At 43.5% G+C, this 12,954-nt stretch overlaps 1 protein-coding gene across 1 annotated transcript; it reads left to right on the top strand.

Annotated features, from left to right (window-relative positions):
* Positions 1–544: 544 nt before the first annotated feature.
* Positions 545–9,410, top strand: LOC307086561 (sodium-dependent lysophosphatidylcholine symporter 1-B-like; the record flags this gene model as incomplete). The annotated part of the gene is made up of 14 exons (XM_079751807.1): positions 545–637; positions 2,399–2,527; positions 3,131–3,255; positions 5,190–5,313; positions 6,026–6,104; positions 6,340–6,500; positions 6,727–6,817; positions 7,099–7,217; positions 7,319–7,402; positions 7,950–8,033; positions 8,143–8,255; positions 8,369–8,512; positions 8,879–9,055; positions 9,301–9,410. 14 exons carry the CDS (start codon positions 545–547, stop codon positions 9,350–9,352), a joined length of 1,575 nt encoding a protein of 524 aa, XP_079607933.1. The 3' UTR covers positions 9,353–9,410.
* Between the last annotated feature and the right edge of the window lie 3,544 nt (positions 9,411–12,954).

Below are 12,954 nucleotides of genomic sequence, written 5' to 3'. Positions count from 1 at the left end.
CATTTGGACAAAAGCCTCTGTAGAATACTAATCAATTATAATTTATCCCATTAAAACAAAAGGTACTAAATTAATCTACTAAATCAATATTGTTTAATGAGATAACATCCTTTGAATAAAATTATGGGGGCAAACTAAGGTTAAGCGAAATATGTCCCTCTCTGTCATATGAATAGGCCTACCTATTATGTGAGAAACAGCAGTAAAAATGTATATGTAACCACCTGATCGATTTTTTTTGGTAAATTATTACAAATTATAAACGACATAATTGTATGTCCTACCTTGATAAATACCAGAAAAGAACCATTACAGCAGCACTGATGAGAGTAGGCAACATGAGGATGTGTGTATGGATGCTTTGGACCTACGTCGAGTCGTCAGGTATGACATTGAAATGACGTCAGAAGCGTAGTAGGCTTTATAATGTTCAAACCCAGGCAGTGAGCAGAGGAACAAGACGCTCTTAACAGACCACACAAGCACATTTATTTTCAATGTGCTATTTGTCTTCCGAGCATTTTCATCCACATTCGTCAAGGCAATGGCAAGAGGGGATGGTGCAGAGCAGTATTCGGCGACAACTTTATTACCAGTAAAACCATTAAGTGCAGATGGAGTACAAATTGAAAAGAAGGTAAGATAACTACTACAGCTATGGGAAACGTGATTGGGAGGAATACATGATTGCATTATTAGGACGTTTCATTCATTTCCAACCGGCGTTTACACTCATCCCGGCAGCTTTTAGCGACTTAAACAATTTAAACGTTTAGGGCTAATCGCTGCCCGGTTCTATATTAGCCTATTATAGGCTACGTATGCATTGTACGTTTTACTTAGGTGCTCTAGATTTGCGGCTGTGTCCCCCGAACGCGCAGACTCAGGTGCTTGTGCGGGAAGGTGTAAGCAGGGGTGTAGCACATATTCTTGGCCCTATACAAAAGTAGACGCCGTATGCCCCCTTTCTCTCTTGATCCATCTATCTCACACATCTTTCTTTTTATTCATGATGTTAACCTTTACTAGGTATTTTATTCATTTGCTAGAGATGTAATTTATTTGCTATATAGGTCATGACATTGTAGGTCTAATGCTGATTAATATATGATATTGATTATTTTATGTTATACAATGCTATTATGCTCCAAGCTAGATTCCTTGCTCACAGCCTTTAATCTAAAAAACTGCTGAAATCAGCTTAAACCATTCTTAAACCTTTGAGCTCACCTTTCTTTTGAAAGAAATCAGTTAGTTGTTTCCCTCAGCTTGCAGTCGAAACCTTTTTGTGACCCTGATTTCTCTTTCTTGGGGACAGACATGACTATCTTGTTGCAAATTAGCGCTTCAGCCATAGCAGTGACTCAACACACGATTAGCTGAGGTAGTGTTTTGGTGGAATAAACCATTTTGCGTCTTCCGAAAGGGGTGACAGTGAGCCTCCACTTTTCTTCAGTCAAACGTTTTGTCCAGCCAATTTCAAGTGACTTACGACATTAATTACTAGAAATGAAAAATGGCCCCTAGGTGGGTGGTTGTATGCCTGCAGTTATTCAGGCAAAAGATACCAAGGACCAGGATGCAACCGCTCAGGATGATCTTACTATCACTATAGGCTACTGTCAGCTCAAGTCTTACCATCCCCTGATCCCTCCATTCCTCTGTTCATCCATCCATCCATTCATCCATCCATCCATCCATCCATCCATCCATGGGCCAGCCTTAATGCATTTGTGCATATGCGTGTGTGTGAGTGTTTGAGTGAGTGAGTGAATGAGTGAGTGGATGAGTGCGTGTCAGGCAAAAGTGCATTGGCATGTGTGTGTGTTAACTCAAGTCATTTAAAACCCTCAAACCACTTTCTAAGCTGCAGCAAAGGCCCGGTCGTATACTCTACAGCCGTAGGGGATTTGAGTCTAAATCTGACATTTTCAGCATGTGGGGTGAGAAGAGCCGGCCAACTTGGTCCCTGGTCTTAACAGGTGGAGGTTTAATGCTATGAATGAGGCCAAGTGTTTGATAGTAGGGAGGCAGGCGGCCAAACAAGAAGTGACTTCGTAGGAAAGAGGAGAAGAGGCAGTGTGTGTGTGTGTGTGTGTGTGTGTGTGTGTGTGTGTGTGTGTGTGTGTGTGTGTGTGTGTGTGTCAGCATGTGTTTGTGTGTGTGCATGTGTGCGTCAGCGTGTGTGTGTCTACGTTTGTGTGTGTGTGTGTCAGCACATGTGTGTGCCGGAAGGGACGACATGAACATATCATAATCTTATAAAGCGCCATCGCTTATTAATCCCCCTTCAGGTAGAAATGCAGTCCGTGCACATTGAGACCCCACTGAACCGGGGAGTCACAGGGTTCAGTGCGTGTGAAACATCTTGGGTCTCTTTTTTTGGCCTACCTCGCAGACGAAGGAGCGGAGGAAACCTCTGTCCGTCTGCAGCAAGCTGTGCTACGCCGTAGGCGGCGCACCCTACCAGATCACCGGCAGCGCCCTGGGCTTCTTCCTGCAGATCTACCTACTGGATGTGGCACAGGTGAGGCGGGAGGTTCAACCCATGTCATCAGAGCCACAAGAGAAGAGAATTAAAACCAACATTTTTAAAAATGAAGTATATTACCGATAATACCCAGATAAGCAAGATTATCTGATTTTTGAGTGAAGATAAGCAATTTAAATTACTATCATATTGTTATCAGATATATATCGATGATATTCCAGGGGGTGCACCCACATACTCACACACCCCTTTGAGAATGGTGGTATTCATTTAACAGTGCGTGGCATGTAGTCCCACAAACCCCTACTGTTTGGATTTAACGCTCAACTAGTCAGTGTGTTCAATTAGCAGGATTCACTGCAACGGAGAACAAGCTAATGAAGTCACCCCACTCAGCTCTAAGCATGATCTCACTGCATTATTTGTTCCCTGAACCCGGTGCGCCGAGAAGGTAGAAATGTGAAATTCTCAAGTATTTGGTGTTCCCCTTATCTCGATATTCCTCCCATTGAGCCCTTTGTCGAGGACAACTCAGCCTCCCATCTGTCCTCCACTGAACATTCAGGGACACATTTCATTCCTTTGGCTGTTCCACATCCCAGTGTTGACCTGTCTCTGGTCCTTCTTTCCCGTGGTTAGCTGGATCCGTTCTACGCATCCATCATCCTGTTCGTGGGCCGGGCCTGGGATGCAGTGACCGACCCCTGCGTGGGGTTCCTGGTGAGCCGCACCAGGTGGACTCGCTTCGGTCGCATGATGCCCTGGTAGGGGACCTGACACCTGAAACGCACACGCACACACACACACACACACACTTGCGTGCATACACACACACATGCATGCACACACAAGATGTGTGGATATTAAAAAACGAATAATTATGATAAAAAAACATACTATAGACATTCTAAATACGATATATATATATATATATATATATATATATATATATATATACTGTGTTCTTTTTGTGGAAGGAACAGGGACAGGAGTTTGCTGGAAGATGAGTCATAGATTGGCTCTACTTCCCCTTGTGAATGGGGGGAAGTATCATATTAAGCATTTATTTATGTCTATGACAAAAAGAAGAAATAACGATGTGCGACATGGACACTCAAGCAGTTTTCCATTGTCATTGTACTATGTATGATTTCTTATTTCTTCTTCATTGTGCTTTTACAATTAAGAAATACAACTGTAATTACAAAATCATCTTTTATCAGCGAAAGAATTCTTTGAACTGTTGATGCTTTGAAAGGGAAGAAGACTGCGAAAAGGTTTCTTAAAAGGGCCTTCTTCTGACACACTTTGCATTTTAACTCAGCATGGCATTTCACATGGAAGAGTGGAATACTTTCTTCCTCTGCTACCTGTATTCCTGGGCTTCAACCAACGAGGATACCTCCGACTTACAGTGGCTGTTTGAATAGAACTGTTATATAGCACATTGGTGATTAGGTATTTAATGTTTAGCTGCAATATTGAGAGGGCAATCCATCCTAAACTTTGCATTATTTGAGGACACACACATAGTGAAGGAAGTAGCCAGGGTCTATGTAGTGCATGTAATTTATTGCATGCTCTATAGTATCTGTACTTCATTGAACAGGAAGAGTACAGCCAGTCAAACAGAGAATGTTCAGTATGCAAATGTAACATTCTATGCTCCGCAAAAAATACTGACTGAGTCACCTCAGCATCCGCGTAAGAAGGCCGGTTATTCGTAAAGCTGCACGTGGTGTGGGGGTCGGGGGAAAACACAAGCTTCTCCTGCTGCCATTGGTCCAGCCGCAACACACCACCGTTTTGGACCAATGAGGCGGCCTCGAATGGCAAATGGTGCAGTGCCTAGGAGAGAAGATTGTGAGGGAGTCTCAGAGCATGCAGGTGGGGAAGGGGTGACGTTTGCACAAGATGAGTCCTACATTGATTAAATGTAAATTATAAAGATAATGGTTAGAAAGAAGATGGGGTATCTGCTGTACAGTACAACTGCAAACTATAATACTGCATGAGATGTATAATACTGCACAGACATGTCTATGACAAAAACGTGTCTGTGTCGCAATGTCTGTGTGAACCCCAGCCCTTCAAAATGCAATGTGACCTCAATTTCAGTTTCAGTTAACCTTATTCCATCAGCCAGAAGGTTAAACTATTAAATGTCTAAATTAATACCTTAGTTAACATGAACACCATTAGTAAAATTGAACACCATTTGTAAATGATTACTAGACCATTAGTTAACTGTTAGTTCATTTGTAGTTAATACTTATTACTGCATTTAGAATATGAATGAATAATTCAACAACTTTGTTGACTATAAAAGCTTTCATCAATCTGCTACATCCAAGGGTGAGTCCAAGATATGCAGCTGCTTCTATCACACGGGGAAAATCCATATAGTTTGACATGAATGAAAAGATAACATAAACCAGGGATTGCAGTTTGTTGGTTTCAAATGAAGAGGAGTGAGAGGATTCCTGATAACCTAGAGATAAAACATCAAGATCAATCAATCAACTAATGAGGATCTTTATGAACAATGACCATTGCATATATTGCAATAAAAACATTTCCTCACTGACTCCATAAAGTAACCTGTATCTGTAAGTGTGTTTCACCCCACTTGAAACCCAGTCCTTATGCCATGCACATGTCTGCCGTCCGGTCTGACCCTTGACCCCTGCCTCCCCAGGGTCCTCCTGTCCACGCCCTTTGCGGTGACGTGCTACTTCCTGATCTGGTACGTTCCTGCGGTGGAGCATGGGAAGGTCCTCTGGTACCTGGTCTTCTACTGTCTCTTCCAGTCACTGCAGACGGTCAGTAGGGGAATCTGGAGAAAGGCTAACGTGTAGCGCAGTAGACCCAGGGGTCGCACCGTTCAACGTGTAGCGCAGTAGACACAGGGGTCGCACCGTTCAACGTGTAGCGCAGTAGACACAGGGGTCTCACCGTTCAACGTGTAGCGCAGTAGACACAGGGGTCGCACCGTTCAACGTGTAGCGCAGTAGACACAGGGGTCTCACCGTTCAACGTGTAGCGCAGTAGACACAGGGGTCGCACCGTTCAACGTGTAGCGCAGTAGACACAGGGGTCGCACCGTTCAACGTGTAGCGCAGTAGACACAGGGGTCTCACCGTTCAACGTGTAGCGCAGTAGACACAGGGGTCGCACCGTTCAACGTGTAGCGCAGTAGACACCGGGGTCTCACCGTTCAACGTGGGATGTTATGACGATATATGTATGTTGATGTTACTTACATTTCATCTCATGAAAGGTGTGCATTGGATAGAAATGGGTAGAAATGGATATATTGAAGAACTAATTAAATAATCATATGCAATATTTATGCCCAGCAAGCCAATACAGAGGCAACAAACCACAACTTTTTGCATAACGAATGTAGTAAAATATTTACTACTTGAAAATGCAAACGAGCAATTCTCAGATGCACTGACCTCATGCCACCTGTATTCTACACGCACCCCAGTACACCAGGAGGGCTCACTTTGTTACTCTGTGGGTTCACAGTGCTTCCACGTGCCCTACTCCTCCTTCACCATGTTCATCAGTGATGAGCAAAAGGAAAGAGACTCGGCCACCGCCTACCGTAAGCCTTGGTACACACACACACACACACACACACACAAACACACACACACACACACACACACACACACACACACACGATTGTACAGGTTTGTACATTTCTACATTACCATGTAAGAAATTAAGTTTCTACCATTACAGGGGTACAAACAGTGCCTCTGATAGAGCCTACGGTTTTCGGACTTTTCCGCATTGACTCCCCTCTCCTATCGCCTCCTCTCCATCCACACACCCAGGAATGACCGTGGAAGTGCTGGGTTCGGTGGTGGGTACGGCCATCCAGGGCCAGATCGTAGGCGGGGCCATCACCCCCTGCATCCCCAAAGAGTACGATTTGGATCGCGATGGCAACGGGACCCAGCCGTTGAGGAACGTAACTCGCTCACTGGACGACACGGTGAGACCCCCATGCATCATTCATCACAAGAAAACATTAGAATGCAGGTCCACTGAGATTGACATTCTGCAATTTCATTTGTATTAATAAGTTCATGTTTTGTAAAAAAAACAACTACTTATACTCCATCAGTGTAATACTCTTTATTAAATTGTCTACTATACTAAGAGTAGTACTTCACTAGTTGTAAGAAGCTAATGCTTACTCTGTGTCTTCCCATTGAAAGAAAGAGGCGTACATGATAGCCTCCGGAGTCATCTGTGCCATCTACGTGCTCTGTGCCGCCATCTTGTTCGTGGGGGTCAAGGAGCAGAAAGGTGAGAATCTAGTTGCATCCATGGTCGTTACAAAACAGCACACATTTTTCAACATCTCTCAGATCCGGCTGTTATCCCTAGAGGCCGTTACCTCATTACAATCTCCCTCTGAAGAAATTCCACAGAGAGACATTGTTTCTGAATACGTGTCCTTCATGAATTGCTTTGCAGACATCATAGCAGGAATTGCTGGAATGCTCAGCACATAATCTGGGTCCCTGGGAACTCATTACCCCTCTGCTCTACTCCACCATGGTTGTATGTACCGTGTGTATCTCCAGATATTAGTCAAAAGAAGGCCAAACCAATAACCTTCTGCCAAGGCCTGAGACTGGTAATGGGGCACGGACCATACGTCAAACTGGTCCTGGGCTTCCTCTTCATCTCCCTCGCCTTCATGGTACAACGTTCTGATCTGATCCAACTTTATGTCATACAGTGAATTACCAATTGCAAACTGTTCATTCAGTCGCGTTAATAGTTTTTTTTCTGTTGGCACAGCTAATGGAAGGAAACTTTGCCCTTTTCCTCACATACGCACTGGACCACAGAGATGACTTCCAGAACATTCTCTTAGTCATTATGGTGAGTGTGATCAATCGTGTTTACAGACTTTATCAAGATATCTATCTATTCGCATTGTAAAACAAAAAATGCATGTATTCATTGTAGCAAAGTCCATGCCACGCTCCACCTAGCTGTTTTTTCTTGGCTTCTTCAAACACAAGGACGCAGGGTGGTGTTGATGAAAGCCGGTTTATTGTAGAAGAGACAATGATACATGACTGAGTGCTCCATGTTGCCATGTGGGAAACAGGTTTGTAGCCTCTCCCTAGGTTTTGCTTTAAACTTACTTTTAAATGGTTGCTCATATCAACAGTGGCGGTCCTGACCATGTCCCACATCGGAGCTCAAGGGTTGCCCAGCCTCCCTACTAGGGTTTATAGCTCTATGATTACATGTGTCCTAGGCCAAAGGTCCTCTCTCTGTTTATCAATCAATGGCAATTTCACTTAAATAAATGTATCTTCTCGTTAAAGAGTTTTCTGTAAAAGCAGCCTTTATAGTACACTGTGATCTCTGCTTAACCTGCCGAATCATTAACTCATGCTACCATGTGCTTCCTCCACAGCTCTCAGGCACCATCTCCATTCCGTTTTGGCAGTGGTTCTTGACCCGCTTCGGGAAGAAGACGGCGGTATACTTGGGCATCACAGTGAGACGCGACCACAGAATTCAAATTGCCTCCTTTCAAAGAGGTAATCTTTGTGGATAGGGTTCCCCCGTATCCGACTCATTGTGCTCACCCCCTCTCTCCCCAACAGTGGGCGGTTCCCTTCATGATCCTGATGGTGTGCATCAGGAGCAATCTGGTGATTTCCTATATGGTCTCCGTGGCGACCGGCGCCAGCGTGGCAGTAGCTTTTCTCCTGCCGTGGTAAGCATGAGCAGACCTTAGGGCGTGGCTTGTTTTGTTACCGCGGTGACCACTCGGTCCTCCAACTGATTTCATGGCTAGTTTTGTTAGTTAAGTTGTGTCTGTCGCCGCAGGTCGATGCTCCCAGATGTCGTGGACGACTTCAAGTTGAAGAACCCAGACATCCGGGGCTACGAGGCCATTTTCTTCTCCTTCTATGTCTTCTTCACTAAGTTTGCGTCGGGCGTGTCGCTGGGCATCTCCACGCTCAGCCTGGAGTTAGTTATTATTTTTTACTTTGCAACGGGCCACACTGTGGTCACTAAAATATAAGTGCATTAATAATCGCATTGTTAACCACTTTTACTCATTCCATCTGTCTTGCCTATTCGTCATCATGATTCACAAATTCCCTTTTCTAACTTTGGTTAAACAGTTACTGCTTCTACAATGTAGCAACTTAGCAAATACAAAGGTCCTGAGTTCATAATTGCCCATTCGATCATTGCTGTATGCATGAGGTTACCATCCAGAGCAGGAGCCAGAGGTCATGTGGCTTTAAATTAACATAACCCTTTTCTCATAACCACCTGTACTTACTCTTTTGCCCCCTCCCCTCTCCGTGTTTCCACATTGTTGAGCAGCTTTGCCGGGTATGTGACCAGGGGCTGCTACCAACCCGAGTCGGTCATCTTAACTCTAAAGGTGCTGGTCTCTCCGGTCCCTGTGGCTCTCATAGCCATCGGACTGTTGATATTGAAGACCTATCCCATTGATGAGGAAAAGAGGAAGAGTAATCGCAAGCTGCTGCAGAAGCTGCTGTGAGTGAGGCTATTCATTCACAACATGACAGAACAAACGTGTGGCCTGTTTGTGTTACTAAACAAACATTAGCTTTGGTAGTCTCATGAGCCAAGAGCTGGCATATACACACACATCCCGATTGATGCTTTGTTCTGACATCCTTAATTGTAGACTTGAACTCATAACATTTCTAAGCATGCCTTATTTCCATGAAGGTCGATGCATTGCGTCTCATTCTTGTCCCTCTCCCATCCTTAAACAGGGACACTGAAGACTCTGAGTCCGAAACTACAGCACTCGGAAGCGTTGTGTAGGCAGTTCAGACGGGACGCTAACGTTGTCCTGCGTATTTGCATGATGAAGCACAAGACCACCTGGGAGACTGGACGGGCCTTGTATGTTTTCAGTGTAGCTGGACTACGAGTGGAGAGACCACAGACCACACCGTGGTCCGCCTTCCTACGGACGCCTGGTCACGGCTAGCCTTCGAGTGCAGTACACAACATGGTTTAATGTTGAAAGAAGTTTTGACAGAATTACAGTTATTCTTTGTCTTGTTGGTGGAGAATTGGAGCCATCATTGATGGAGAATTTCTGCTCACATTAAGTGACTAAAGGTACAATGAGTAGGCCTAGAATTCGTGAAACAGGCCTTGTAACTTCAACCATTGGGTTTAAGTAATCTTGGTCAATAAATACTTTTATTTTAAAGAAAATGTTTGGCTCCATTAGTTGCAATGAGATTTTTGTTAATTTAAATGTGTTTTTTTAAGAATTGTGATGATAATGTACTTTCTATGAATACAGAGGTACATGTGCAATTTCTTTCAGAGAAAAACAATGTAACCTTCCCATGGGAGGAACAATGCTTTTAATATCTATTCAAAAACAATCATTTAAGGGATTAGGGCTATATTGATAGTATTGATTGGTGACAGTAGTGCGTGTAGTAATATAGATAACATATTCATATTGTCTGAATGATGTACATGAAGATGGTCAGTTGATGCAATTCCCAATTTTATTCTATACATATAGATGTTTTCATTTTTTTTTAATGTATTTTTTTTAGTGGTCTGTTTCTTTGCTGCTATTGCATAATATTGTTTATGCACAATTGGTCAATTGGTACATTGCATTTCTTCTGAGGTTTGTGCAGCGGTTGATTGGTTTCTAAGTTATACGAGTCTTCGTTATCCAATATGTGGATTATTTCAATTATGCATACACATAACGAAAGTCCTCAATAAACCAACATGAATACGGGTCTCGCTATTGGTTTGGTAAACAGTTCTATCCTACAGGGCAGCAGCGACAGACATAGCCTACTACAAATACTCCTAAAGAGTTGTATTTTATTCTGTATTTCTTTGCCGAGTAGTCCTACCTAGCCTACAGGGCAGGAGCGAAATAAATTAAAAATATCCTGCCTCAAGACATTTATATGATTAAACTACGTCAAGTTTCGAACTTTCCATCAACAAAATGTTGAACATATTCACATTCAAAGATGTAAACGAGAGTGGCTAACCAAATGGAAGCTAATAAAATACAACCAAACCATCTATCGGTGAACGGTGCGTGAGCGTATCGTTTCGCGCCACTAATTATCAGCACCTGTGATCGTTTGTCTGACGCACGCGCAAATCCACAGGGTCGTAGGAAATCACTCTTGCGATGAAAACAAAGTGGAATTTTTACATTTTATGGAGTGTATTTTCACTTTGTATAGGTAGCTATGTAGCAGGAAAATATGAGTCCCCGTCCACACGCCGTCCATCCAGACGGAAAACGATTTTCAAATCAAAAACGCAACCGACAGAGACCCCCGCACAGCCCGTACATGTGCTCACCACTCACAGCGAGACGGTCTCGTCGGGCACCGAGCTAGAGCTTATATCTAGATCGCAGGGTGCTGGGGGCCACGAGCCAAGGAGTCAACCTCACTTCGCGTACCTACCAGATGTTTCTGTGACCTGTTCTAATTCGGATTTCGTCGTGCGGGTCAAAAATGCATTTTACGGACATGGCGCAAACGCCGAGGAGCTGAGGTTGGGGAGAACGTGCAAGAGCAATGGCGCCCTCGGACCTTACGGCGTCCTTCTCTTCACCTACCGGATAACGGAGTGCGACGTCCAACGTGAGGTAATGTAGTAGCTTTTTTATTTTGCTTATTTAAGTTATCTTATTCAGTCTCAATATCAAGACTCATTATCCTTCCAACAGATGTCCCTGGAGTATATCGTGTATAAATACGTGCTCCGCTACATACCGTCTCCAAAGAGGCGCAAAGGCAGCACGCATTCATTCGCTGGGAACATCGAGTGTCGTTATCCAAGGTGAGACGGATTGGGGTTTTAACACTTTGCATGAGACGATTGGCTATTATTACGAGGGGTCAGGACAGCCAATTTTATGGTGATTAATACGCATAGTGAAGTTGTGTTGGAGCGTCCACTAGCCAACCTTTACCACAAGGTGACTGTTTAATTCGTTATTCCCTCGAAGTTCTACAGGTTGGTTAGTTGCAGTTTACTATCTATAAATTGTTTTCTTCGATTTCCCCCCCATTTTTCCACCTTACAAGGTTTTTGTGGACTTAGGTTATTATTATTAAAGTTTTTGTGGAATAGGTTATTAATTGAAATAGTAATTGAAATAATGGCATCATCACATATCTATCAGCTAATTCCGGCACTTAAAAAAAGCATAGAAAGAATGAATGTTAGCCTAAAGACAAATCACTTACCACGACATTCAAAACCTGCATTCTAATAAAATGGCACAATACAATTGGTGAATAAAAATAATATATACAAGTGTGTTGTATGACAAGAAATAAATAATTGCACTTGGAGTACATTGATAGCATGAGACGATGCTACGACAGACGATTGTCTATCAAATAATGTTTAAAAGCTTCTTTTTTTTTAAAATCAATAGGCCTTTAATGACCAACCTTGGGGTCGGAACCCTGCTTTGAGTTTCCTGTGTTGCATTGGGGTCACAGGAGAGTGCTGACACAGTCTATAGAATAGTATGACGTGTATGAGTTGGATTAAACATTTTTGTTAACCTTTAAAAATTAAATGTTTAAGGTCTTATAGATGGCCTGTTTATACAAACTGACTTCCTAATGATTCATAGCCACCAGCTAACTTCTACTAATCACTTCTGAAAGACTCAAATGAGGAACCTCCACAAGTGGGTCTTCAATGAGCAAGAGCATCGTGGTATTGGCAGTAATGACCCCTCATGATTACATTAACATAAATGTATCATAATAATTGTATATTATTTTACTAATTCTTGCCCAGGTACCACCACGTCTATCAGTTGGCTGTGCGCCCTACCTGGCAAACTGCTATTAGTCTTAAAAAGCTAAGGGGGCGCCTTGCCGAATTCCAAATCCAGTTAATGGACGGTATGCAGACGTGTATTGAATAACATTTGAATGAAGGGCTAACCGTTTTTTATGTTTGTGGGGAATTGGATTGGTATGCTACAATTGCTCTTTCATCCATTTCAGATACATGGAACATGCCAGCCAAGTCCAAGATCTACCTTCTTGGGCAGACGGTAAATCTCCAGGTGTCTGCTTCCCAGCTGCCAGCAGGCGGAAAGGTGTACATCAGCAGCTGCTTTGCCACGCCATACAGCTCTGCGTCTCCCCTCAGATACACTCTCATTGATAACTTTGGGTATGTATTTGGGAGGGACGTTGTTCTTCACAATGTTAGCACCTTTACCATGGACTCACGTATGTAGGGGGGGTCCCCGGGTTGGGCATCCTCAGGTGTATGTCGGGGAGCCAGAAAGACCCAGGGAGCTCTCAGTTTGTCTCCTCCCAGGACGACCAGACAGTTCGGTTCTCCTTCAGTGCCTTTCAGTTCACGGCTGACCCCAAAACTCAGGT

Source organism: Pollachius pollachius (genome assembly GCF_949987615.1).
Source record: "Pollachius pollachius genome assembly, chromosome: 15".
NCBI lineage: Eukaryota > Metazoa > Chordata > Actinopteri > Gadiformes > Gadidae > Pollachius > Pollachius pollachius.
The sequence above is the reverse complement of the archived record's forward strand: the minus strand, read 5'-3'. Positions and strand labels throughout refer to the sequence as shown.